The 26,334-nt window shown below is 56.2% G+C and overlaps 1 protein-coding gene across 18 annotated transcripts; it reads left to right on the top strand.

Moving 5' to 3' along the window:
* Positions 1-34: 34 nt before the first annotated feature.
* LOC135177221 (uncharacterized) lies at positions 35-26,334 on the top strand. Of its 18 annotated transcripts, none has more exons than XR_010302986.1 (10): positions 1,170-1,411; positions 2,310-2,448; positions 5,662-5,728; positions 10,750-10,862; positions 13,202-13,292; positions 13,390-13,544; positions 14,119-14,187; positions 17,586-17,686; positions 18,114-18,151; positions 18,908-18,999. XR_010302986.1 is itself a non-coding variant. In XM_064146860.1 (9 exons), exons 1-9 carry the CDS (start codon positions 1,206-1,208, stop codon positions 19,083-19,085), a joined length of 1,056 nt encoding a protein of 351 aa, XP_064002930.1. In that variant the 5' UTR covers positions 1,170-1,205; the 3' UTR covers positions 19,086-19,148. The 18 variants fall into 18 exon arrangements, 7 of the variants coding, with proteins under 7 accessions (XP_064002933.1, XP_064002930.1, XP_064002929.1 ...); XR_010302985.1 differs by having other exon boundaries at positions 17,586-17,698; XR_010302987.1 differs by lacking the exon at positions 17,586-17,686 and having other exon boundaries at positions 18,114-18,211; positions 18,908-19,057.

Below are 26,334 nucleotides of genomic sequence, written 5' to 3'. Positions count from 1 at the left end.
CTGCAGCCCTGTGCGGCAGCTCCGATAGAAGACAAAAGCAGCCGGGGCTCAGCCGTGTGCCAAAGGTGCAAAAGTTAGGCAGAAGGATGTCCCTGGCTTGGGTGGAGAAGAAGGAGCAGAGCCCGTCAGCTGTCCTTGTCTCTGGCTTTCTTTCCCTGACACCATACAGGGGGTGAGGGCTGTGACGATGAAGCAGAGGAGCAGGTGAGTGAGGGGTGGGGGCAGCCTCCCTTGCAAGGGTGCTTGCAGCCCTGCACGTTTGAAGGGCCTGAGAATTCTTGGAGGGGATTAAAACACACTGCAGACTGCGTTAGTGGGAGGTGCTCCAGGAGAAGATGAGCTCTGTTTTTCCTCTAGCTCCTGCAAAACGGCCTTAATTCTCGTGTCAGCAGCTCCCCCTGTGTCTCCTCTGCTGTCTATAAATCCCTCAAGAGTAGATGAAGGAAGTCCTGAGTAGCCCCAGCTGGAGTTTAGAGCTGTGCCTATAAAGTGAGTGTGTAGGAGTGGCAGAGCGTGGGCTGTGCCTTGCGTGCGGTGTGCTGTTGGCAAAGGCAATAGGCAGAGCGGCGCTGGGCTGAAGGCGCTGCCCCCGGCCGCGCGCAGAGGCGCTCTCGGTTGTGTGCTGCCCTCCGGTGTTTGCTCGTGGGTACTGCAGTTGTGTAGCGGCTGCGGTGTGGCGCCGGTGCTGAGTGCTGCCACCGTGTGTTTGCTTGTCCACACTGCATTTCCTCAGCCGCGGCGGTCCCCCGTTTACCTGCCTCGTCTCTAAAGGCCGTGCACGATTGAAGTGGCTGAAAGCTGAGGGGAGGGGAGGAGAGGAGGGAAAGGTGAGAGGTGGGAGGGAGAGCTGAGAACTGGTTTGGATTTGTAAGTATGGGAGTGAGGAGTTAAAAGCGGCAGGCAGGGGGGCCGGGCCGGCGCTCGGGGGGCGGGCCGGCGCTCGGGGGGCGGGCCGGCGCTCGGGGGGCGGGCCGGCGCTCGGGGGGCGGGCCGGCGCTCGGGGGGCGGGCCGGCGCTCGGGGGGCGGGCCGGCGCTCGGGGGGCGGGCCGGCGCTCGGGGGGCGGGCCGGCGCTCGGGGGGCGGGCCGGCGCTCGGGGGGCGGGCCGGCGCTCGGGGGGCGGGCCGGCGCTCGGGGGGCGGGCCGGCGCTCGGGGGGCGGGCCGGCGCTCGGGGGGCGGGCCGCTAGGGCTCCGCAGTCGGACGCATGCGGCAGTGGGAGTGGGGCGGAGCATCGCGGGTGGAGCCGCAGGGAGCGGCAGTGGCGCTGAGCAGGCTGCAGCGGAATGGCGGCGAGCACAGAGCGGCAGGCAGGCAGGCCGGCGGGCAGGGCGTTTCGGGCCAGAGGGAAGCCTCCCGCGTTCCCCGGCAGAGCTGCGTTCTTTGTCTCTCGCAGCAGAGGAGTTTGGGCAGGTGAGTTGCTCGGCAGCGGCGCCGCATCTGAGACGCGTTTTAGCGCAGCTGCCGTAAGTAGCCTTTGCGGCGCTGTCTGCACGTGGCCCTGTGCCACATGTGCTGGGCGCTGGTGCTGCTGTGGCAGGGGGGTTGCGCTGGTAGCTTTGCACAGGTCCCTTCCAAGCGCTACCCTCCTGGGCTCTGTGATCGCACTTAGAGCAGGTTGCGTGCTCGGCTTTCCGTCCCATAGTCATTACGGCTCCGCCAGCGGCGTGTGTGCTCTTATTTTCTCCTTTTTTTTCCTTCTCTCCTTTTTTCCTTTCTTTTCTCCTTTCTTCCCTTCTCTCTTTCTTTCCCTTTCTCTTTTTCCACGTTTTTTCTCCTTTTTCCCCTCTTCTTTTTCCTTTTCTTGTCTCCTTTTTTCCTTCCCCCTCCCCTTTTTTCCCCTTTCCTCCCTTTCTTCCCCCTCATTTCCCTCCTTTTTCCCCTTCCCTCCTCCCTTGTTCCATCTTTTTTCCTGAGGAGTGTTTAACCTCCCAAGAGTCTGCCTTGGAGCAAAGATTTTCAGCTGCGTTTGAAAGGAGTTCTGCAGCCTTTCTTCAGCAGACCCTAGTGGCCTGACTCGGAGAAATAGAATGGTTTGGCTTGGAAGGAAAATTAGAGATCATCTTGTTGCAACCCCCGGCCATGGGCAGGGACACCTCTCAGTAGATGAGGTTGCTGAAGGTCCCATCCCAGCTGCCTTTGAACACTGCTAACTTGGAGCCTCCTTAGGCAGCCTTTTCCAGTGTCTCACCGCCACAACTGCTTGCTAGCACCAAGTAAAGTTGGAGCGAATGACTTCTTTAGAAAGGGAATCTTTCCCACCCTAGATTACCAAGAAGTGGTTCATTCTCTTTCTCTTGGTCCTCTTCAGGTGCTTGGAAAGTACAAGCCCTCAGCGGTGTGCGGTGATGGTGCTGTGCAGGCCAAGGCAGGCTTTGAGCAGGCTGTCCGAAGGAAGCAGCTCTGCGGTGCCGGCAGAAGCTGGAGCGGCAGCTGGCAGCCCAGCACAGGTAACTGAGAAGCATCCGAGTGCTGCTTGCACTCTGCCTTTTGTTGTCTCTTGCAGCACTTGACCTTTCCAAAAGAGCAGCTGTGTTCAGCTGGATGGATGGATTTGCCTGCACTCAAGCTGTTTGCAGCCAGGAGCCCGTGCTGCAAACGTGCAGCTGCTGCTTCCGAAGCCACTCCATGTAAATCTGTGCTGCCGTTGGGTTCTGCAGCTCTCTCCAGCAAGCATGGAATGAGCTGAAGGAGCAGCAGGAGCAACATGGCCATTCCCCAGGCAGCAGGAGGGTTCAGCCCAGCACCAGCTCATGCGGGAGGAGCAGATGCTGAGGAACATCCCCCACGAGATGCAGGTGGCAGAAGAGGCTGGGTCAGGTAAAGCTTTGTGTCGAGTTTGTGCTCCTTCTGGCAGTCAGTTGCACCTATTCAGATGAGTAGAAGCATGGAGTGGTTGCTGTTGGAGAAGAGCTTCCAAATCATCCAGGGCAGCCCTTAAGGCAGCACTGCCAGGTCACCCCTAAAGCATGTCCCTGAGCAGCACAGCTGTAGGACTTTTCCTCCCTCCAGGTAGCTGCAGCCAGCAGTGAGGTCACTGATCAGACTCTGTGCTCCTCAAGCCCAGCACCATGTTTGCTGCTGTGCAGGCAGATGCTGAGCAATGCCATGAGCATGCTGCACTGTTACACATAAGCAATCTCTGTTTAACTAGAGCAAAGTGCTGTCTCTGCAACCCACACAGCACAGAGAGAGGCTCCTCAAAAATGGGGGCTGCTTTGCAAGGCAGGGAATGAAAATCACTGAGCTGAACTGAACCTGTACCATAACTGTAGCTGTGTTGACTGCAATTACCCAGTTTGGAAGGAGGCCAGAGAAGCAGCAGACAAATTCTGCCATCTCTTGCAGCCGCCTCATCTCACTGAAATCACTGGGCAGAGCTTGGCTCAACTCTGGCTAAGCCCTTGGAGTCCTGGGGCTTAAGCACTCCAAGTGGTCAGGACCTTGGAGCTGTGCCTCTTTTAAAGGAGGAGTAGATGTTTGATGGATTACCTTTAATCATCTGACTTGCACAATCTTCAAAGCAGTGAGAAACTTCTATGGGCACAAAAAATAGCTTAGAACATGACCCTGCCAGCCTGGAAGAGCAGGGGAGAGGAATAAGGGATCAGGTCTGAAATGGGCTGCAGTTGAATGTGTGCAGGGCAGGGCCATGAGGATGAGCAGAGGGCTGGAGCACCTCTGTTGTGAGGAGAGGCTGAGGGAGTTGGGGCTGTTCAGTTTGGAGAGGAGAAGGCTCCCAGGTGACCTCGTTGTGAGCTTTCAGTACCTTCAAGGGGTCTAAAAGAAAGCTGGGGAGGGACTTTTTAGGCTGTCAGGCAGCGATAGGACTGGGGGGAATGGAACCAAGCTGGAAATGGGGAGATTCAGGCTGGAGGTTAGGAAGAAGTTGTTCAGCATGAGGGTGGTGAGAGCCTGGAAAGGGTTGCCCAGTGAGGTGGTGGAATTGACCAGGTTGGAATCATAGAATCAGAGAATTAACCACGTTGGAATCATAGAATCATAGAATTAAGCAGGTTGGAATAACAGAATCATAGAATTAAGCAGGTTGGAATAACAGAATCATAGAATTAAGCAGGTTGGAATAACAGAATCACAGAATCAACCAGGTGAGGCTCATGGAATCAACCAATCCAACCTGCTTGATTCTGTGATTCTATGGTTTCTCCCTTCCTTTCTTTGTACCAAGGATCTGATCTCAGCGTGGAGCTGCAATAAATGTTGCTCAAGTGAGATGTGACTCTTCTGAGCACAGCCAGTTTGTCATTTCCCCCCCAAGCAAACAAGCTGCTTGCTCTGCAACTCCAGCTTGCTGCTTAGCATCGCTTAGAGTAGCTTCCTGAAAGAAAGCCCTCAGCTACCTGGAGTAAACCTGGAGAGGGAAACCACTGCTGCTGCTGCCTGTGGGCTAAGAAAGCTGTTCCAAGGAGAAGTTTGACTCTGCTGGCAGGGGGTGGATAAGCTAATTCAGCTTTTCTTCCCTTTGCACTGATCAAGGCAAGTTCTGCACACAGCCTTGCTGCTGTTGTCTGCAGCTAACTTCTTACCTTTGTTTGAAGTGGGTACATAAAGGATGAGTGCACAGCAGGGGATCAGCTTTGTCAGGCAGTGAGTGCACAGAGTGCTCATGTATCTCATTAGGAGTTGTATGTTTATTACAATAAGCATGCATAACTTAGAATCCAACAGGCTGGAGGAGACTTCCAAGCTCAGCCGGCCCAGCCCTGGCCAATCACCCAGCCCATGGCACTAAGTGCCCCAGCCAGGCTTGGCTTCAACACCTCCAGGCACGGCCACTCCATGGAACGTGCAGCTGGTGCTTCCAGAGCCACTCCATGTAAATCTGTGCTGCTGTTGAATTCTGCAGGTCTCTCCATGTATTGTTGTCTCCAAGTGGGACAGATAAAAGTCTCCTCCATGCCTGACAATGCATGACTTTGAGAACTAGCATCAGTTATTTTTTAGGCACCTGCATTTTCCCATCTCAATTTGCTCCATCACAAGTAGTGCACTGTTGGATTTCCAGAAGCCTTGTATCAATTTGAGTATTGCCTTTTGCACTTGAGCCCCAGCTGAGCAAAAGTACTGTTCAGTGGTGCAGTGGAAGGAGGCTGGACCCCTTTAAGAGTCTTTGATCACAGTCATGTAAGCAGCAAGCTGGTTTTCATGCCAACTAGAGCTTCCCACTAACCACCTCTAGAATGCTAGAATCAGTCAGGGTTGGAAGGGACCACAGGGATCATCTAGTTCCAACCCCTCTGCGATGGGCAGAGACACCCTGCCCTAGAGCAGGCTGTCCAGAGCCTCATCCAGCCTGGCCTTAAACACCTCCAGGGATGAGGCCTCAACCACCTCCCTGGGCAACCCATTCCAGGCTCTCACCACTCTCCTGCTGAGCAACTTCTTCCTCACGTCCAGTCTGAATCTTCCCCGCTTCCAGCTTTGCTCCATTCCCCCTAGTCCTGTCCCTACCTGGTAGCCTGAAAAGTCTCTGCCCAGCTCTTTTGCAGGCCCCCTTCAGCTACTGGAAGGTCACAATAAGAATAACAGAAAATAACCAGGAGAACTGTACTGGAATGAATGACATTTCCACATGGGAATATTGCTGGTGTCTTTCAGAGTCTTTTCATCTTCCCTGGACTAACTGAAAACCCCTCTTTCAGTATGTGACCTTGCCTGAGTTGCCTGCTGTTGTGGTCTTCAAAGATGGAGCTTCCTTTGTTTCTGATGGTAAGTAAAAGTGGATATTGGCCATATCATGGAATCAGCCAGGCTGGAAGAGACCTCCAAGATCACCCAGTCCAACCTAGCACCCAGCCCTAACCAATCAACTGGACCCTGGCACTAAGTGCCTAACAACCAGCCTGTACCTCTCTTGGCACAACTTGAGACTGTGTCCCCTTGTTCTGTTGCTGGTTGCCTGGCAGCAGAGCCCAACCCTAGCTGGCTACTGCACTGCTCCTGTGCACTGCGGCCCTCCTCTGGACCTGCTCCAGCAGGTCCTTGTCTCTTCTGTTGGAGGTTCTGTAGCTGTGTGCAGTACTCCAGGTAGGTCTCACCGGAGCAGGGCAGACTCATAGACTCAGAGTCAAGCAGGTTGGAAGAGAGCTCCAAGCTCATCCAGTCCAATCTAGCCCCCAGCCCTGTCCACTCAACTAGACCATGGCACTAAGTGCCTCACCCAGGCTGTTCCTGAGCGCTTCCAGACACGGTGACTCTGTGGTGCCACAGCAAAATACTCCAGGTGGGCCCTCAAGGGTATTCTTTGAGCTGTCATGGAAGGGCTGTGCTTGCCTTCCTCTTCGCTCTATTGCCTTGCAACCAGTCACCCACCAAAGAAAAGTTCACTCAGTGACCTCCTTGATCTGCATTTGATTTAGTTTTACTTTTGAAGTGGCCTGGAGAAGGAAATTTTGTCAAAGAGAAACAATTTTAAACTGCTGTTTTGTGGTGTGACCTGTCTGCTTTTGCCACCCCTGTCAAAACACACAAGCCTTGTTTCAATCCAGGCTCCTAATTCACTTTGCCCAAATCTTACTCTCTTAAAATGTATTAGAAGGGTTTTTGTAAACCAGTCAGTGCAGAGGCCCTGCAAGAGACTGGATATTGTTTTATGTGCAGCTTACCATTGGGCAGGAAAGTGCTGTCAGTCACAGTTCCCTTCCCATGTCACATTCCCTGCTGGGAGAGGATTGTTTGTCCTTGGTTTGGGTGAAACTAATCAGCCAATCAGCACTGCATGCTGTGCTCTAATACACTTTTTGTTCAACAGCTGCAAATTGCTTTAGCAGCTTAGGAGTGACATTTCTGGAAAGGTGAGAGACCTTGTCTGGAAACAGTAGAGGGTTAAAAATAGGCTTCTCTAGGCTGAAATAAATGTTATTGCCCACCTCACAGCAGCAACAGAAGAACACATTCTGCTTGCTTGCTTGCTTTCTCTTTTGTTGTCAGAGTGTGAAGATGGTGATTTGTCATCCTGGATAAACAGAGCAAGATTTCAAGGGTATCTTCATGTGGATGGCTTTACACTTCATGAACTTGGAGACAGAGGTGAGCTGCTGCTGCCACTAAAGTCTTTGCCATCTCTTCTACGGAACAGGAGTAACAACTGAGGAGCACTAAGAAGTAACTTTTCAAGCCCCTGAAATTATTTACAGTTAAGATGGACAGTGCCAGTCTGTGTTTGGTGTTGGTGAGACCTGCTCTACTGACAGAAGCCTCATCCAAAGCCTGCACCAGTCCTTTCCTCAACAGAAAAAATGAGTATGTCTAACCCTGTAGTAGTCACACACAAAAAAATGAGTAGGCCTTTTAATTTGAGAGCAGTTTAGGATTTGCATAAACTACCTATCAACTCTTGCAGTGCCTACAGGGAACTGAGAAGTCTTAAGTCTGGATGGGTTTATGTCTTGTATCTGATGGGTTCAGGTAACTTTGAGGTAGATCTGCTCTGTAGTTTTTATCATGGAATCACAGAATGGTTTAGGTTGGAAGGGACCTCAAAGCCCATCCAGTTCCAAGCCCCAGCCATAGGCAGGGACACCTCCCACTAGGACAGGCTGCTCAAGGCCTCGTTCAACCTGGCCTTGAACACCTCCATGGATGGAGCATCCACAAGCTCCCTGGGCAACCTGCACCAGTGTTTGACCCCCCTCGCTGGAAAGAACCCTTTCCTAACATCTAGTTTGAATCTCCCCTCTGCCAGTTTAAACCCATTCTCCCTTACCCTGTCATTACAAGACCCTGTCAATAGTCCTTCCCCAGTCTTCCTGTAGGTCCCCTTCAGATACTGGAAGGCCACACCAAGGTTTCCTTCTCCAGGCTGCAGAGCTCCTGCTCTCTCAGCCTGTCCTCAGAGCAGAGCTGCTGCAGCCCTCTCAGCATCTTGGTGGCCTCCTCTGCACTGGCTCCAACACTTCCATGTCCTTCTTGTGCTGGGGGCTCCAGAACTGCCCCCAGGACTGCAGGTGGGGTGTGAGGAGAGCAGAGGCAAGGGGCAGAATCCCCTCCCTTGCCCTGCTGCCCACACTGCTCTTGCTGGAGCCCAGCACAGGGCTGCTGTCTGGGCTGCACTCACACTGCAGGCTCATCTTCTAAGTCGGAATACTTTCCAGCTGGGAATGCATGTTTCCTTTTTAAATGGTTTCAAGTATTTTATTCCTTATTTTAGGAAAACTTGTGGCTATTGCAGTCATTGATGATAAAAACTCTTCAGTGGAACATACCAGGAACAGAACTGAGTGTTGGTGACAGTGTGGGAGAAGTTTGCTGATATGATGTAGAGAACTTGGGGAAGTTTGTTAGATCTGAAGAGATGCCAGGGTGAGTGAGTGAACTTGTGGATGTTCCCTGGCTTATGACTTGTGGATGTTGCCTGGCTTAGAACTTCAGCCTGTGACTCTGTTGTAGCACACTGCAAGCTGAAGGAGGTGATGGGAGCTCCTGTGTTGCTCCTCTGCCATTTGGTAATGAGGTCACAGGAGCAAACAATGATCACGTGGCTTTCTAAAGCCTCTGGGTCACCTTTAAAGCACAAACAGGAGCAAAGGAGTTCTGATGCCTTTGAGATGAGCTCAGTGAGCTTAAGGAAGTGACTGTTCCTCAGCTCAGTTGCATTAAAAACAACTTGAGTGATGCCTTACATATTCACTGTCTATGGAACTTATATTAAGGAGGGGCATTTCAGTCGGACTGTAGTTTGCTGAAGAGACTGAGAGGAAGAAGACCTTCTTCTGTCCCTTTCTGACTGCACATGTGGACTAAGAAAGGATTTTCAGTGCAGTGTAGGCTGTTTTCCCAGGCTGCTTTGGATTGTCTTCAGCCGCAGTGCTGCCTCTTGAGGAGTCAGTGGACGGAGCGAAGCAGCCTGAATGTCTGAGACTCTAGGAGTCAGCCTTTCAACCCTTAGACACCAAGCAAGGTGTTTTTTGGTCCATCTTGCTGAGGAGTTACTGTGTGCTGCTTACTGTAGTGTTTATTCTTTGTGTTTTGAGAGAGAATATAGCAGTTTTTCAGAGCTAACTTTCTGTTCCCTCCAGACTAAAATCTGTCACTCAGGAAGTTGCCAGAGATTATGGGGATAGTTTTCACAGGTAGGCACAACATGGTACCATGGTCAATAGCATTCTGCATTAGCCTGCCTAAACCAGCAGGAATTGGTTTGTTTTCTGCATGAAAAATGCTACAGTGCCTGTTTTAGTATTCATATGCTGAAATTTAACAAGACTATTCCATTAACTGAACGTGTTCTGAGGTGCTGACTGTCCTGTACACTGTCTGGTTTCTGATTGTATTGCTTAGTATCTCCTTAGTTACAGGAAAAGTGTTTAAGAAAGACCCTTCACTGGAAATGATTGTTCAGTTTTCTTGTCCACCATTCTGTCTTTCACTGCTTCTCTTGCAGGGATTTCCAGTTTGGCCACATGGATGGGAATGACCACATGAACAGTTTGCTAATGGAGTGAGTAAATCCTTGGTTGAATATTCTTTCTGCTCTTGTATCTGGTGTTAATGAACTGAAAACAGTATGATGAAGAGCTCTTCCCTTTCCTGGGTGCCCTGGCACAACTTGAGACTGTGTCCCCTTGTTCTGGTGCTGGCTGCCTGGCAGCAGAGCCCAACCCCAGCTGGCTACAGCCTCCCTGCAGGGAGCTGCAGATAGCAATGAGCTCTGCCCTGAGCCTCCTCTTCTGCAGGCTGCACACCCCCAGCTCCCTCAGCCTCTCCTCATAGGGTTTGTGTTCCAGGCCCCTCCCCAGCCTTGCTGCCCTTCTCTGGACACCTTCCAGCACCTCAACATTTCTCCTGAATTGAGGAGCCCACAACTGGACACAGTACTCAAAGTGTGGCCTGAGCAGTGCTGAGCACAAGGGCAGAAGAACCTCCCTTGTCCTGCTGCCCACACTGCTCCTGAGCCAGCCCAGGATGCCATTGGCTCTGCTGCCCACCTGGGCACTGCTGCCTCCTCTTCAGCTCCTCTCTGCCAGCACCCCCAGGGCCCTCTCTGCCTGGCTGCTCTCAGCCACTCTGTCCCCAGCCTGCAGTGCTGCTCGGGGTTGTTGTGGCCAAAGTGCAGAACCCTGCCCTTGGCCTTGTTCAATCTCATCCCTCTATTAAATGTGGCCTCTGTTAAATTGACTTCTCTATTACAGCTGTAACTTAGGTTTTCCTTAGTTAACTCTGCAGGGCATTAGGCACATTCAAAGTTATGTCAGTTTGTAACTGGGGCTGTAAAGAATGGTTATGCATTGCCTGTGCTTCTGATTTCAGGAGAGTCCCATTTCATTCTTGATGCTTTCTTTAAGAGAGGCATACAACTGAGCTCCCTCAGAGAAGCAGCATGAAGTGCATGAAGGATGCTGGCTGCACTCAGTACAGACAAGGCACATTGGAGTAGGTTAACAAGATGCTTGACATTTGCCCTTAATGGTCATTGTCTTCAAATGCATCATTCGGGAGTGAAGTTGCTTGGCATTTGCAGTTGACTACTTCTTCTCTGGCCTTTGGAGTGAAGGAAGGGAAAAACCAGAGTTGAAGATGTCAGCTCTGTAAGTTTTCTCTGGGTGATCAAAGCATGCACAACATCCTGTGCTTGTGCTCTGGAAGATTCTAGGAGCTTCACGGGGACTCAGGGAGCACAAGTTCTGGATTTCTGTGGGCTGTCTCTAGATGAACACCTGAATGCAGTGAATCTAAAAGCAGCTGTCTCTCATTTGAAGTTAAAGTGATGTGAGTGATCTGGTGCTTTATAGGTGCCAAAAAGGAGACCTTCTTCACCTGCTTCTCCTGTGCAAGCTCTTCTGTCTGTCTGCTGAGATGTTTCTGCCTGTTTCTCTGGCAGAGAAGTGTTTGCTTTTTTGGCTGGGTAAGTAGGAGATTTGTTTTGTTGATTTGCTTTGTTTTGTCGCTGAATACTTGGTGCAGCTGGCCTCAGATGCTGTTTGTTCACAAAGGACACACTACTGTGTGATTGGTGGGCATAGAAGCAGTAATTGCTGACAGAAGCACGCTTGTGACCTTGGCTGTAAATTCATGAACAGGCATTACAGTGTTTCTGTCTCTGCAAGCCAAAGTACTCTCATGCTGAAGAACTTCTTCCTCAGATCCACTCTAAGCAGCCCTGCTCTCCCTCAGCTTCAAACCATTCCCCTTGCCCTGTCTTTAGACACCCTTATGGAAAAAGTCCCTCTGCAGCCTTCCTGCTGCAGGTTCCCTTCAGGTACTGGGAGGTAGCTTTAAAGTCTCCCTGGAGTCTTGTCCCCTTCAGGCTGAGCAGCCCCAGCTCCCTCAGCCTATCCTCTTAGAAGTGCTCCAGCCCTTGGCTCATCCTCGTGGTCCTGCTCTGAACTGGTTCCAGCAGTTTTTCGTTCTTCAGCTGGACTGTGGCCATGTGGAATGTTTTGGGTTGTGCTTTTGCCTTTGCATGCTGAAAGACTTCCTGTGTTACCTTAGTAGTACGTTTCATGTGCAAGGTTCCTGTCTGTGATCTCTTGCTGCTGGGGAAGTCATGAGCTACCTGTGGGGGTATCACAGTATCACCAAGGTTGGAAGAGACCTCACAGATCATCAAGTCCAACCCTTTACCACAGTGCCCAAGGCTAGACCATGGCACCAAGTGCCACATCCAACCTTGCCTTGAACTGCCCCAGGGACGACGACTCCACCACCTCCCCAGGCAGCCCATTCCAGTGCCTAATGACTATCTCAGTGAAGAACTTTCTCCTCACCTCGAGCCGAAATTTCCCCTGGCGCAGCCTGAGGCTGTGTCCTCTTGTTCTGGAGCTGGCCACCTGAGAGAAGAGAGCAACCTCCTCCTGGCCACAACCACCCTTCAGGTAGTTGTAGACAGCAATAAGGTCACCCCTGAGCCTCCTCTTCTCCAGGCTAAACAACCCCAGCTCCCTCAGCCTCTCCTCGTAGGGCTTGTGCTCGAGGCCTCTCACCAGCCTCGTCGCCCTTCTCTGGACACGCTCAAGCATCTCAGTGTCCTTCCTAAACTGGGGGGCCCAGAACTGAACGCAGTACTCGAGGTGTGGTCTGACCAGTGCAGAGTACAGGGGCAGAATGACCTCCCTGCTCCTGCTGACCACACCACTCCTGATGCAGGCCAGGATGCCACTGGCTCTCTTGGCCACCTGGGCACACTGCTGGCTCATGTTCAGGCGGGTATCAATCAGTACCCCCAGATCCCTCTCTGTCTGGCTGCTCTCCAGCCACTCCGACCCCAGCCTGTATCTCTGCATGGGGTTGTTGTGGCCAAAGTGCAGCACCCTGCACTTTGAGCTATTGAACCCCATCCCATTGGCCTCTGCCCATCTGTACAGGCGGTCAAGGTCCCGCTGCAGAGCCCTTCTGCCCTCCAGCTCAGTCACATCTGCCCCCAGCTTAGTGTCATCTGCAAACTTGCTGATGACTGACTCGATGCCCTCATCCAGATCATCTATGAAGATGTTAAAGAGGATGGGGCCCAGCACTGATCCCTGAGGGACACCACTAGTGACTGGCCGCCAGCTGGATGTGGCACCATTCACCACCACTCTCTGGGTCCGGCCCTCCAGCCAGTTCCTAACCCAGCACAGAGTGTTACCATCCAAGCCGCGGGCTGACAGCTTAGCCAGCAGTTTGCTGTGGGGGACAGTGTCAAAGGCCTTGCTGAAGTCCAGATAGACCACATCCACAGGCCTCCCCACATCCACCAAGCGGGTCACCTGATCATAGAAGGAGATCAGGTTAGAAAGGCAGGATCTGCCCTTCCTAAACCCATGCTGGCTGGACCTGAGATCTTTGCCATCCCTCAGGTGCGCAGTTATTGGCCCCAAGAGAACCTGCTCCATCAGTTTCCCTGGCACTGAGGTCAGGCTGACAGGTCTGTAGTTCCCAGGTTCCTCCATCCGACCCTTTTTGTGGATGGGGACCACGTTGGCCATTTTCCAGTCTCCTGGGACCTCTCCGGTGAGCCAGGACTGCTGGAAAATGAAATGCAGTAAGCTTCCATCGCGTTGCCTGCACGGATGTGAGGGGACAAAGTACTGCTGAGAAGCCTTTTTGTACCATTCTCTTCCCCCTTCCCCTCTTGCCTTTAAGGGAGCACACACAGGGAGAAGCTCACTGAGCGCCCTCTGACATGCTGTAGGAATTCTTTGCTTTGCAGTGTTTTACACTGTGGCTCTTCAAACCTGTAACCCATCTGCTTTCCATTGCCAGCGAGCTGACCATCCGTACTACCGTCGCCTTGAATGCCTCCAACCAGCAGTGTTTGCTGCCAGACAGACACCTGGAGAAGACAGAGGACATGGTTAAGTTCATGAAGGATATCTTGGATGGTGCTGCTGAAGTAAGTCTTTGTTGTGGCTTGAGATATATTGGTTGGTGTTTGGTTTTTCCCCCCTTAGCTGCGGTGGCTCCGATTGTTACGCCGTGTGATTTATCTTCCTGTCCTGGCTGTCTTCCCGTGCTGGGTGCTGGCAGTGAATACGTGGTGAGGAGTGCTTGGGGTGTGCCATCCTTTGCTGTTCTCACTGTGGGAACTCCAAGAGCCATGGAATGGGTGCGTTATGAGTGATGCACAATTAATAACCAATATTAATGTTGGTATCCAGGCAAAGGTTGTTAGTAACTACAACCAACCTGTTTCTTATCATTCAGTCTCTGCAGAAAGCTTATTGACAAGGTTCAAAGCACACAGCTGGGGTATTTGTACACTTAGAATCATGGAATCAGCCAGGTTGGAAGAGACCTCCAAGCTCATCCAGCCCAACCTAGCCCCAGCCCTCTCCAGTCAGCTAGGCCATGGCACTAAGTGCCTCATCCAGGCTTTTCTTGAGCAGCTGCAGGGACGGCGACTCCCTAGGCAGCCTCTGTGGTCTGAGAGCAGAGCAGCAACTTGCTGTTAGTTTGCTGTGATGGTCTCAAACAACTGTGGGAGAGTTTGGCATGAGCCTGTTGGAATGCTTAGCCTTACTGGAGGAGCTGGGAGCGTCTGGGCAGCATGAAATGCAAGAGCAATTGCTTTTCACTTCCTTCTTAAGGGACTTAAGGGTTGGGAGGTCTGAAGAATGAACTGTTGGGATCATAACTGCAAAGTGTCAGCAGTTTTGACATGGTTCCATTTGACATTGCAGGCACAGGCTGGTGATGGACTTCTGCAACGAAGCAAGAGAGTCATCTATGAGGCCAAGGCTGCTGTAATGGTAGAGTTCATTGCTTATTCAGTGAGGTGATGCTCTTGTCAGTCAAGGACTTAGTTGCAGAGGCTTTAGAAATGCTTTGATGTAAGCTTGTTGCTATGCTGTGCCTAGTGTATCTATTGTCACTATTTAGAACTAGGCTTAAACCAAATGAACTTCTGGATTAAAACAGCCAATCATGTCTGCCACAGTTCTAACTGTTCCACCTGCAGGAATGTCACATTTTTCACTCTGCTGTTAGTCTGATGTATTTTAAGGGACAGAATCATGAAAATCCAACCTCTTTTCCTTGAGCTTTTTGCCATCGCTTCAGAGGTTCTTTTGTGTTCTGAGCAATGTTTTGGTTTCAGTCTGTCCCAGTCCTCTGTCAGCCTCCCAGCCAAGAAATCTCTGCTGCTGGTGAGGCGGAGCAGCTTCTGTCTGTTGTTACTTGTCCTAGTGCTGAGCACCACCAAGCAGCAGCTGGCACCTTGGTGCTGACCCCTGCCCCTCGGCAATGTATAGACGTTAAGGAGATCCCTTCTCTTCCCCAGACTAAACATCCCCAGGCCTCTCTCTCTTCTTTCCAGCCCCCTCCTCTCTTGCACCCCCACCGTTTCCCCCTCCCCCAGTCCTTTCTTCCCCCCCTCCACCTCCTCTCTTTTCCCACCCCTCCTCTCTTCACCCCCCCACCTCCTCTCTTTTCCCACCCCTCCTCTCTTCACCCCCCCACCTCCTCTCTTCTCCCACCCCTCCTCTCTTCACCCCCCCACCTCCTCTCTTCTCCCACCCCTCCTCTCTTCACCCCCCCACCTCCTCTCTTCTCCCACCCCTCCTCTCTTCACCCCCCCACCTCCTCTCTTCTCCCACCCCTCCTCTCTTCACCCCCCCACCTCCTCTCTTTTCCCACCCCCCTCTCTTCACCCCCCCACCTCCTCTCTTTTCCCACCCCTCCTCTCTTCACCCCCCCACCTCCTCTCTTTTCCCACCCCTCCTCTCTTCACCCCCCACCCCTCCTCTCTTTTCCCACCCCTCCTCTCTTCACCCCCCCACCTCCTCTCTTTTCCCACCCCTCCTCTCTTCACCCCCCCACCTCCTCTCTTTTCCCACCCCTCCTCTCTTCACCCCCCCACCTCCTCTCTTCTCCCACCCCTCCTCTCTTCACCCCCCCACCTCCTCTCTTCCCACCCCTCCTCTCTTCACCCCCCCACCTCCTCTCCTTTCCCACCCCTCCTCTCTTCACCCCCCCACCTCCTCTCTTTTCCCACCCCTCCCCTCTTCACCCCCCACCTCCTCTCTTCTCCCACCCCTCCCCTCTTCACCCCCCCACCTCCTCTCCTTTCCCACCCCTCCCCTCTTCACCCCCCACCTCCTCTCTTTTCCCACCCCTCCACCTCCTCTCCTTTCCCACCCCTCCCCTCTTCACCCCCCACCTCCTCTCTTTTCCCACCCCCCCACCTCCTCTCTTTTCCCACCCCTCCACCTCCTCTCTTTTCCCACCCCTCCACCTCCTCTCTTTTCCCACCCCTCCTCTCTTCACCCCCCCACCTCCTCTCTTTTCCCACCCCTCCTCTCTTTTCCCACCCCTCCTCTCTTTTCCCACCCCTCCTCTCTTTTCCCACCCCTCCTCTCTTTTCCCACCCCTCCTCTCTTTTCCCACCCCTCCTCTCTTTTCCCACCCCTCCTCTCTTTTCCCACCCCTCCTCTCTTTTCCCACCCCTCCTCTCTTTTCCCACCCCTCCTCTCTTTTCCCACCCCTCCTCTCTTTTCCCACCCCTCCTCTCTTTTCCCACCCCTCCTCTCTTTTCCCACCCCTCCTCTCTTTTCCCACCCCTCCTCTCTTTTCCCACCCCTCCTCTCTTTTCCCACCCCTCCTCTCTTCACCCCCCCCCTCCTCTCTTTTCCCACCCCTCCTCTCTTCACCCCCCCACCTCCTCTCTTTTCCCACCCCTCCTCTCTTCACCCCCCACCTCCTCTCTTTTCCCACCCCTCCTCTCTTCACCCCCCCACCTCCTCTCTTTTCCCACCCCTCCTCTCTTCACCCCCCCACCTCCTCTCTTTTCCCACCCCTCCTCTCTTCACCCCCCCACCTCCTCTCTTTTCCCACCCCTCCTCTCTTCACCCCCCCACCTCCTCTCTTTTCCCACCCCTCCTCTCTTCACCCCCCCACCTCCTCTCTTTTCCCACCCCTCCTCTCTTCACCCCCCCACCTCCTCTCTTTTCCCACCCCTCCTCTCTTCACCCCCCCACCTCCTCTCTTTTCCCACCCCTCCTCTCTTCACCCCCCCACCTCCTCTCTTTTCCCACCCCTCCTCTCTTCACCCCCCCACCTCCTCTCTTTTCCCACCCCTCCTCTCTTCACCCCCCCACCTCCTCTCTTTTCCCACCCCTCCTCTCTTCACCCCCCCACCTCCTCTCTTTTCCCACCCCTCCTCTCTTCACCCTCCCACCTCCTCTCTTTTCCCACCCCTCCTCTCTTCACCCTCCCACCTCCTCTCTTTTCCCACCCCTCCTCTCTTCACCCTCCCACCTCCTCTCTTTTCCCACCCCTCCTCTCTTCACCCCCCCACCTCCTCTCTTTTCCCACCTCTCCTCTCTTCACCCCCCCACCTCCTCTCTTTTCCCACCCCTCTTCTCCTCACCCTCCCCCATTTTTCTCTCCCTCCCCACCTCCTCTCTTCTCTCTCCCCCACAATAACGAGAGCCACACCAGAGGCCAGAGCTGTGCTGTCGCAGCAAGCAAAGGGCAAAGGAGGCAACGAGATGCTGTAGGGACTCTGACTCTTGCTGCCAGGCTGCAACAAGAGGAAGGCAGATTCTGGCCCCCAACAGGTGAAAACAAGAGAGGAGCAAGGCAGGAAGCACAAAAGCAAACCTATCTCATGAAGGAAACAGCACAACTTCAAGCACAGTTTTAAGCACAGCATACCAAGGAGGAACAGAAATCCCAAGCAGAGCAAAGGGGAGGAGTGGCTTAGAGAAAAGCAAAAGCACCCCACAAAGCACACAGCCAAAACACCACCCCACAAAGGACACAGCCAACCTACCCCCGCAAAGGGGATCAGCCAAAGGCTTCTGCCTCTCCTGGGGCAGCTTAAAAAGGGGAGGTCAATTGAAGTCTCCTCCCACCCCAGCTGTGGCCACTTTGCCCTCCCTGCTCAGTGCCCTTTATAAGCAGAGCAGGAGGAGCCCAGCCCCAAGCTGGGCCCATTGCGGGCCAAGGGATCCTCCGCCTGGCATCCCAGGTGAGTGCGCACGGGTGAGCACCGGGTGCGTGGTGGAGGGTTTCAAAGGCTGGGGGGCCTGGCTGGCCCCCTGGCTAGCTAGGGCCACCTTAGGGCTGGGCTACTGACCCACTGCAACATCCCCCTTAGCTCACGGGTGCTAAGTCTGTGTTGCTACTGAGGCTGAGGTTTCTCTAGGAGGTTGGATCCTCGAGGGTTTTGCTCTGGGTTCTGCGATGGAGGCAAAGATGGAGCAGGAGCACTAACTGGAGCTGGTAACGGACCAGCAGCAGCAGCTGGTAATGGAACTGGTAATGGAGCAGGAGCTGGTAACGTAGAGTGGAGAGGAGGAGGAGGAGGAAAGCAGCAGAGACTGCCCGGGGGAAGGCAGAGAGTGGGGGCAGGACGGCAGGGGCTGCCCGGGGAAAGGTGGAGGGCAGCGGCAGGAGGGCAGGGAAGAGGTACAGAGCTTTCAGGTGCTGAGCTTCAACAGAAAGACCTGATGGAAAAGAAAAGAGACTAACTTGTTTAGCAAAAGTACTCTCTGGAATTTCCCAAGTCGCTTATTTATTGAAGGCAGTCATTTGTTGGTCATTGTCATCACGAGAGAGGACCTTTTGGTTTGCGTTAGGGTGGTTTGGGCTTGCCTGTAACTCCAGGCCCCTCAGAAATTGATGGGGGGGGAAAACCCCAACCCATGGATGTTCTCTTGGTTGTCTTTAACAGATAAACAAAGAGCAAGTGCGACTGAAAGAGCTTTGCAGGTAACAACTCTGTGACCCTGTTTGGAGAGTTTTGAATTGGTCATTGCCAGCGAGATCAAGGTAGTGCCCCTTGGCCTTGCTGCATGTGGTGAACTGCTCCTAACACAGCCCAGCTGAACACAGAGTCAGGTGAAATGAAGGCTGAAGAGATAGGAAAAGTCTTTCTCAGCCTCATAGCTAAAGACAGTTTAGTTTCCCCAAGAAGTCCCATTCTACCTGTTGTGCATTGGTTTGATGCCAAAGCCAAACAACTGCCCCAGACCTTTCTATTTTCTCAGCTTTGGTGTAAATGAATATGAATTGAGGTTGGATGAGGCCCTGAGCAGCCTGTTGCAGTGGGAGGTATCCCTGCCTAGAGCAGAGGGTTGGGACTGGATGATCCTTGAGGTCCCTTCCAACCTAAACCATTCAATGAAGTCTTTTGTCAGCTCCTAGGATTAGTGACAGTGGGGAATGTTTGCTTGCTATGAGCTGAGGGAGCTGTTTCCTAAATGGAATGTTCATTAGTTCTTTAGCACCTGAAAATGTTGGCAGGCTACTTGATAAACCTCCTGGAACGCAGGGGCCTGTTGAATTGTTTTCCCAGTGCCTGAACAACTTGCAGTGCTGTAATGGGTTAGCCTCCTGTTTCCCTCCAACACAGAAGTGAGGCAAAAGTAACACAGCCAAGGAAAAACCCTCTGGGTTGAGATCAAGAGGTAAATACAAAATGAGATCCTGCAGTGCACAATTACCTTAGCCTGTTTCTGTTTGCAGAAAGCAGGAGTCAGCCACCTGCCACCCATCCCCTCCTGACCCCAACCCCAGAAACCCAAAGCAGCACTTGGCACAGGAGGTCTCTCGTGTTGCAGTCTCAACTTCAAGCCCTGGAATACTTTGCTTCAGCCAGCAGCATGGGGTTGGATACCAACAGCAGAGTCGACTTAACCTGTGACTAAGTGAACTTTAAGTGTTCTGACTCCACAGTGGAACCTGATAAAGAAAGATGTGAATGGAAGCAGGCTCTGACTGCTCTGTGTAACTGATGAGAAGCTTTCTGAAGGAGGTGAATTTGTTTTACAGCCCTTCCCTCAGCTGGTTACAGATCTTCAAGGTAGCTGCTGGTGCAGTGTCTGTTGGAGACTGTTAGCCACTCTGAAGGAGGGAGTTAGTGGAGCATCATAGGAACATGTAGAGAGATTGGTCAGGAAAAGGCATTTGTGTTACCCTTTTGAGTCATTTGAGTCACTTTTATTGTAATCCCATGGCTGAGAGCAGGACTCCTTTGTGTCCAGGGTTAAAATCTTCAAGGAGAAACAGTGCCAAGGCTCTGAATTGATTGGGACTTGGTGCTGCTAGTTACAATGTAGGACAGTTAAGGCAGTCCTGTGTTTTGTGATTTGCCTTTTTTCCTACCGTTCTAGTTTTGGCTCGGGCTAGTGTGAAGTGTCTCTGGAACGAGGTCCTTGTGGTCCCTTCTGACCCTGACTGATTCTGTGATTCCAGCAAGCAGCTTTTGACTTAAAAACCCCTGAGGTCACTGCAGCACCTCTCTATGGAATAAAAGAAAGGGATTTTGCTGCACTGCTGAGAACTGTTTCCAGCTCTGAGCCTTTGTTGTTGTGGTTGTTTTTGGTTCGTGTTTATAAACAGCAGTAGCTAAGCAATCCTCTCTGAGCTATGGACCAGAATCTGCTGCATGCTGTGCAAGAAGCAGATCCCAGTGTGATCTGGTGCAGCTGTAGCACTTCCTAACTGCTAGGTTTGGGAGGAGGGCATGTGTCTCAGTCGTTTCTGAGCTGTGATAGCAATCAGGTGTCTGCTTAAGTCTTGACCCTCTGCCACGTGCTGCCACGTTCACCAGATCTTTCTCCCGGCTTCAGGGAGAGAAGGAGTGTCCAGCTCCCAGAGTGGGTGTCAGAAGCGATGTGAAGTGAAAGGGGTTTGCTGAGGTCATGTAGGAAGTTGTGTGAGGGAATGTGGCAGTTTGGTTTTTGATTTCTTCAGTCTCTAAAGTTTTTCTTGGAGCAGCTTCACTGCAATCCTTTTAAATGCACAGAGTATCAGCACAGGCCCTTTTAGACAGTCCTCCAGCTTTGCTGCAGGTCCCTTTCAGATACTGCAGCGTAGCTCGAAGCTCTGCCTTCTCTTCTGCAGCCTCCACAGCCCCAGTTCTTTCAGTCCTGCTTCCCAGGAGAGGTGCTGCAGTCCTCTGCTCCTCTTTGTGGCCCTCATCTGGCAGAAGAGCTGTGTTTTTCCTCTAGCTGCTGCAGAACGGCCTTAATTCTGGTGGCAGCAGCTCCCCCTGTGTCTCCTCTGCTGTCTGTAAATCCCTCCAGAGTAGATCAAGGAAGTGCTGAGTAGCCCCAGCTGGAGTTGAGAGCTGTGCCTATAAACTGAGTGTGTAGGAGTGGCAGAGCGTGGGCTGTGCCTTGCGTGCGGTGTGCTGTTGGCAAAGGCAATAGGCAGAGCGGCGCTGGGCTGAAGGCGCTGCCCCCGGCCGGGCGCAGAGGCGCTCTCGGTTGTGTGTGCTGCCCTCCTGTGTTTGCTCGTGGGTACTGCAGTTGTGTAGCGGCTGCGGTGTGGCGCCGGTGCTGAGTGCTGCCACCGTGTGTTTGCTTGTCCACACTGCATTTCCTCAGCCGCGGCGGTCGCCCGTTTTCCTGCCTCGTCTCTAAAGGCCGTGCACGATTGAAGTGGCTGAAAGCTGAGGGGAGGGGAGGAGAGGAGGGGAAGGTGAGAGGTGGGAGGGAGAGCTGAGAACTGGTTTGGATTTGTAAGTATTGGAGTGAGGAGTTAAAAGCGGCAGGCACCGGGGGCGGGGCGGTGCTCCGGGGGCGTATTATTGATAGGGACCTTTACGAATGCGCCGTGCCGCGGCCCCGCCCCCGTTGCTATGCGGGTTCGCGGCGCCGCCCCCGGTTGCTATGGAGTTTCGCGCATGCGCCGATCCGCGGCCCCGCCCCCCGTTGCTATGGGGGTTCGCGGCACCGCCCTCGGTTGCTATGGAGTATCGCGCATGCGCCGTGCCGCAGCCCCGCCCCCGTTGCTATGGGGGTTCGCGGCCCCGCCCCCGGTTGCTATGGAGTTTCGCGCATGCGCCGATCGGCGGCCCCGCCCCCGTTGCTATGGAGGTTCGCGGTGCCGCCCCCGGTTGCTATGGAATTTCGCGCATGCGCCGTGCCGCGGCCCCGCCCCCCGTTGCTATGCGGGTTCGCGGTGCCGCCCCCGGTTGCTATGGAGTTTCGCGCATGCGCCGATCCGCGGCCCCGCCCCCCGTTGCTATGCGGGTTCGCGGCACCGCCCCCGGTTGCTATGGAGTTTCGCGCATGCGCCGATCCGCGGCCCCGCCCCCCGTTGCTATGGGGGTTCGCGGTGCCGCCCCCGGTTGCTATGGAGTTTCGCGCATGCGCCGTGCCGCGGCCCCGCCCCCCGTTGCTATGGGGGTTCGCGGCGCCGCCCCCGGTTGCTATGGAGTTTCGCGCATGCGCCGTGCCGCGGCCCCGCCCCCCGTTGCTATGCGGGTTCGCGGCGCCGCCCCCGGTTGCTATGGAGTTTCGCGCATGCGCCGATCCGCGGCCCCGCCCCCCGTTGCTATGCGGGTTCGCGGCGCCGCCCCCGGTTGCTATGGAGTTTCGCGCATGCGCCGTGCCGCGGCCCCGCCCCCCGTTGCTATGCGGGTTCGCGGCGCCGCCCCCGGTTGCTATGGAGTTTCGCGCATGCGCCGTGCCGCGGCCCCGCCCCCCGTTGCTATGGGGGTTCGCGGCGCCGCCCCCGGTTGCTATGGAGTTTCGCGCATGCGCCGATCCGCGGCCCCGCCCCCCGTTGCTATGGGGGTTCGCGGCACCGCCCTCGGTTGCTATGGAGTATCGCGCATGCGCCGTGCCGCGGCCCCGCCCCCCGTTGCTATGGGGGTTCGCGGCCCCGCCCCCGGTTGCTATGGAGGTTCGCGGTGCCGCCCCCGGTTGCTATGGAATTTCGCGCATGCGCCGTGCCGCGGCCCCGCCCCCCGTTGCTATGCGGGTTCGCGGTGCCGCCCCCGGTTGCTATGGAGTTTCGCGCATGCGCCGATCCGCGGCCCCGCCCCCCGTTGCTATGGGGGTTCGCGGCACCGCCCCCGGTTGCTATGGAGTTTCGCGCATGCGCCGATCCGCGGCCCCGCCCCCCGTTGCTATGGGGGTTCGCGGTGCCGCCCCCGGTTGCTATGGAGTTTCGCGCATGCGCCGTGCCGCGGCCCCGCCCCCCGTTGCTATGGGGGTTCGCGGCGCCGCCCCCGGTTGCTATGGAGTTTCGCGCATGCGCCGTGCCGCGGCCCCGCCCCCCGTTGCTATGCGGGTTCGCGGCGCCGCCCCCGGTTGCTATGGAGTTTCGCGCATGCGCCGTGCCGCGGCCCCGCCCCCCGTTGCTATGCGGGTTCGCGGCGCCGCCCCCGGTTGCTATGGAGTTTCGCGCATGCGCCGTGCCGCGGCCCCGCCCCCCGTTGCTATGCGGGTTCGCGGCGCCGCCCCAGGTTGCTATGGAGTTTCGCGCATGCGCCGTGCCGCGGCCCCGCCCCCCGTTGCTATGGGGGTTCGCGGCGCCGCCCCCGGTTGCTATGGAGTTTCGCGCATGCGCCGTGCCGCGGCCCCGCCCCCCGTTGCTATGCGGGTTCGCGGCACCGCCCCCGGTTGCTATGGAGTTTCGCGCATGCGCCGTGCCGCGGCCCCGCCCCCCGTTGCTATGCGGGTTCGCGGCGCCGCCCCCGGTTGCTATGGAGTTTCGCGCATGCGCCGTGCCGCGGCCCCGCCCCCCGTTGCTATGGAGGTTCGCGGCGCCGCCCCCGGTTGCTATGGAGTTTCGCGCATGCGCCGTGCCGCGGCCCCGCCCCCCGTTGCTATGCGGGTTCGCGGCGCCGCCCCCGGTTGCTATGGAGTTTCGCGCATGCGCCGTGCCGCGGCCCCGCCCCCCGTTGCTATGGGGGTTCGCGGCGCCGCCCCCGGTTGCTATGGAGTTTCGCGCATGCGCCGTGCCGCGGCCCCGCCCCCCCGTTGCTATGCGGGTTCGCGGCGCCGCCCCCGGTTGCTATGGAGTTTCGCGCATGCGCCGTGCCGCGGCCCCGCCCCCCGTTGCTATGCGGGTTCGCGGCGCCGCCCCCGGTTGCTATGGAGTTTCGCGCATGCGCCGTGCCGCGGCCCCGCCCCCCGTTGCTATGCGGGTTCGCGGCGCCGCCCCCGGTTGCTATGGAGTTTCGCGCATGCGCCGTGCCGCGGCCCCGCCCCCCGTTGCTATGCGGGTTCGCGGCGCCGCCCCCGGTTGCTATGGAGTTTCGCGCATGCGCCGTGCCGCGGCCCCGCCCCCCGTTGCTATGCGGGTTCGCGGCGCGCCCCCGGTTGCTATGGAGTTTCGCGCATGCGCCGTGCCGCGGCCCCGCCCCCCGTTGCTATGCGGGTTCGCAGCTCCGCCCCCGGTTGCTCTGGAGTTCCGCGCATGCGCCTTGCCGCGGCCCCGCCCCCCGTTGCTATGGGGGTTCGCGGTGCCGCCCCCGGTTGCTATGGAGTTTCGCGCATGCGCCGTGCCGCGGCCCCGCCCCCCGTTGCTATGGGGGTTCGCGGCGCCGCCCCCGGTTGCTATGGAGTTTCGCGCATGCGCCGTGCCGCGGCCCCGCCCCCCGTTGCTATGCGGGTTCGCGGCGCCGCCCCCGGTTGCTATGGAGTTTCGCGCATGCGCCGTGCCGCGGCACCGCCCCCCGTTGCTATGGGGGTTCGCGGCCCCGCCCCCGTTGCTATAGAGAATCGCGCATGCGCCGTGTCGCGGCTCGTTGCTATGGAGCACGGTCCCCAGCGAACTGCAGTGCCAACAATTAAACACAGGGTGGCAGCAGCGAGCACGGTCCCCAGCGAACTGCAGTGCCAACAATTAAACACAGGGTGGCAGCAGCGAGCACGGTCTCCAGGGAGCTGCAGTGCCGACAATTAAACACAGGGTGGCAGCCGGGAGCACGGTCCCCAGGGAGCTGCAGTGTCGATAATTAAACACAGGGTGGCAGCAGCGAGCACTGTCCCCAGGGAGCTGCAGTGCCGGCAGTTAAGCACAGGGTGGCAGCAGCGAGCACGGTCCCCAGGGAGCTGCAGTGCCGGCAGTTAAGCACAGGGTGGCAGCAGTGAGCGCTGCGCGCATGCGTTGGGTCGCTGTGCGGGGGGCGGAGCTGGCGCATGCGTCCTGCTCTGCCGCCTCGTTACGCATGCGGGGCCGGGGCCGTGCTGAGAGGCCTGCGGGGGGAAGGCTGCGGCGGCAGCGGCGTGGAGCGGCAGCGGGGCCGGGCCGGGCCGGGCCGAGGAGGGCTTTGCAGTGCCGGTGAGTGTCCGTAGCAGTGCCGCAGGGATTGTCCTTAGTGCGTGGTGAGTTTTCTGTGTCGCTCTGAGCGGGGCCCGGCGGAGCTGCTTCCCAGGCCGCTCAGCGTTGCCGCCCCTCGGGAGGGGCTGTGCGGGCCCCTGGAGTGGGTCTGGCAGCGTCCCGAGGGCTGCGGGGCGCATGGAGGCGCCTGTAAGCCTCTGGGTGTCCCCTGTGGGCTCCGATGGTCCCAGAGGAGCTGGGCAGTGTCTCTGGAGCTGTGTGGCCTCTGTGGGCGCCGCAGGATTCGGGCGGGATCTGAGTGGCTCTCGGTGAGCTCTTTAGGGGTCTCTGTGGGGTCCCCACAGTCCGTGGGCTCTGCTGTGCAGTCTCGGGGCTTGGGGAGCTGAGGATTTGGGGCTGTGCCCCTCTGGTGTTCAGTGTCCAAGCCTGGACCTGCCAGCCACTGCCCTGCCGGCCCCTGCAGGTGATCCGGGGGCGTCTGAAGGGGTTTTGGGAGCGACAAGGGGGTCTGGGGGCTATCGAAAGGCCTTTTGGGGGCATCTGAAGGGGTCTGGGGGCATCAGAATGGGGTTTGTGGGTACCCGAGGGGGCTGTGAGGCCTCTCAGTCTTCCCCTGGGGGCTCCTGGGGGTGTCTGGAGGATCCCAGAGGAGCTGGGGATGCTCTCAGTGAGGTTTGGGGCTCTCTGCAAAGCCCTCACAGTATCTGGGCTCGTCTGTGGAGCTGTGAGGTGTCGAGTTTGGGGTGCCCCAGGGTTTGGGGAGGTCTTGCTCTGTGTTTCAGTGTCCCCTGAGGGCCTGGGACCTGCAGCCATGCCCCCTGCGGGGTGTCAGGGCAGTCTGGGGGTGTGCAGAGGCCTTTGGGGGTGACACAGAGGATCTGGGTGCTTGTGTAGGGAGTCTGGGAGCATCTGGAGGGGTTCTGGGCTCCCCAGAAAGGGTCTGTAAGCCTGTGCAGGGGTCTGTGTACATGTGAGGTGAGTGTGGGGGTATCAAAGTGGGATCTGAGGGCATCTAAAGGGTTCTGGGGTCATACAGAGGTGTCTGGGGGTCTCTGGGGGAAGCCCTTTGGTGCTCCAAGGGTACCTCTGCAGGGTCCTGAAGGAGTTGAGAGGGACCTGGCAAGGTGCTGCTTGCTGCCAGGTGCTGCTGAGGGGCTTGAGTGGCGTCTGAAGGGGCTTTGGAGGCGGCTAAAGGCCATCTGGGTGCTCCTAAGGGGATTCTGAGGGGGCCAAAGGGGATCTGGGGGTATCTAAAATGGGTCTGTGAGTATCAAGAGGTCTTTTGGGGACATGTGAAGTGGTCTGGGGGCATCTAAAGCGGTGGGGCTGGATCTAAAGTGGGTCTGGAGGCATCTAAGGGAGATCTGTGAGTGTGTAGAGGGGTTCTGGGGTCTCTAAAAAGGTCTGGGGCTGTGCTAGAGGCTTCTGGGCTCATCTGCAGTGAGCCTGGGGGCCCTCAAAAGGGTCTGGGGACAGGTAAAATGGGCCTGGGGTCATGCAGCAGGGTTCAGGGGCATCAGAAGGGGCATTGTGGGCATCTAAGTTGGCCTGGGGTCCTCTGGAGGTTGCCTCCCTCTTTCTGTCTCTGTTGTTTGTGCCTGGGTGAGAGTTCTCTGCTGTGTTTGTTCTCTCTTTTTGCAGGGAGCTGAACTGCTTTGCCCCAGCCCAGCTGCAGATCTGCACTCAGCCTCAGCCCCAAGCCCTGGCAGGGTGGGATGCTTTGGTACCAGGCCGTGGAGCTGTTTGAAATGCAATTGCTGCTTGCAGCTGGTTCAGAAATGGATTTCCTGTGGCTGTGGGGGCAGAAATGTCTCTGTGGTGAGTTGGTGCCAAGTGCCAGCCTTGCTTAAAGCCTTCTCTTAGGCCTTTCA

The sequence above is a fragment of the Pogoniulus pusillus genome, chromosome 8, assembly GCF_015220805.1.
Source record: "Pogoniulus pusillus isolate bPogPus1 chromosome 8, bPogPus1.pri, whole genome shotgun sequence".
NCBI lineage: Eukaryota > Metazoa > Chordata > Aves > Piciformes > Lybiidae > Pogoniulus > Pogoniulus pusillus.
This window is presented reverse-complemented; position numbering and strand designations above follow the sequence as displayed.

Bases quoted from the DNA above. Each gene is read 5' to 3' on its own strand.
- LOC135177221 (XM_064146859.1), top strand. From the start codon at position 1,206: ATGCGGCAGTGGGAGTGGGGCGGAGCATCGCGGGTGGAGCCGCAGGGA. The intron at 13,545-14,118 runs GTGCGTTATGAG...TTGACATTGCAG, and splicing joins CTCCAAGAGCCATGGAATGG to GCACAGGCTGGTGATGGACT. The intron at 14,188-26,104 runs GTAGAGTTCATT...CTCTTTTTGCAG, and splicing joins AGGCCAAGGCTGCTGTAATG to GGAGCTGAACTGCTTTGCCC.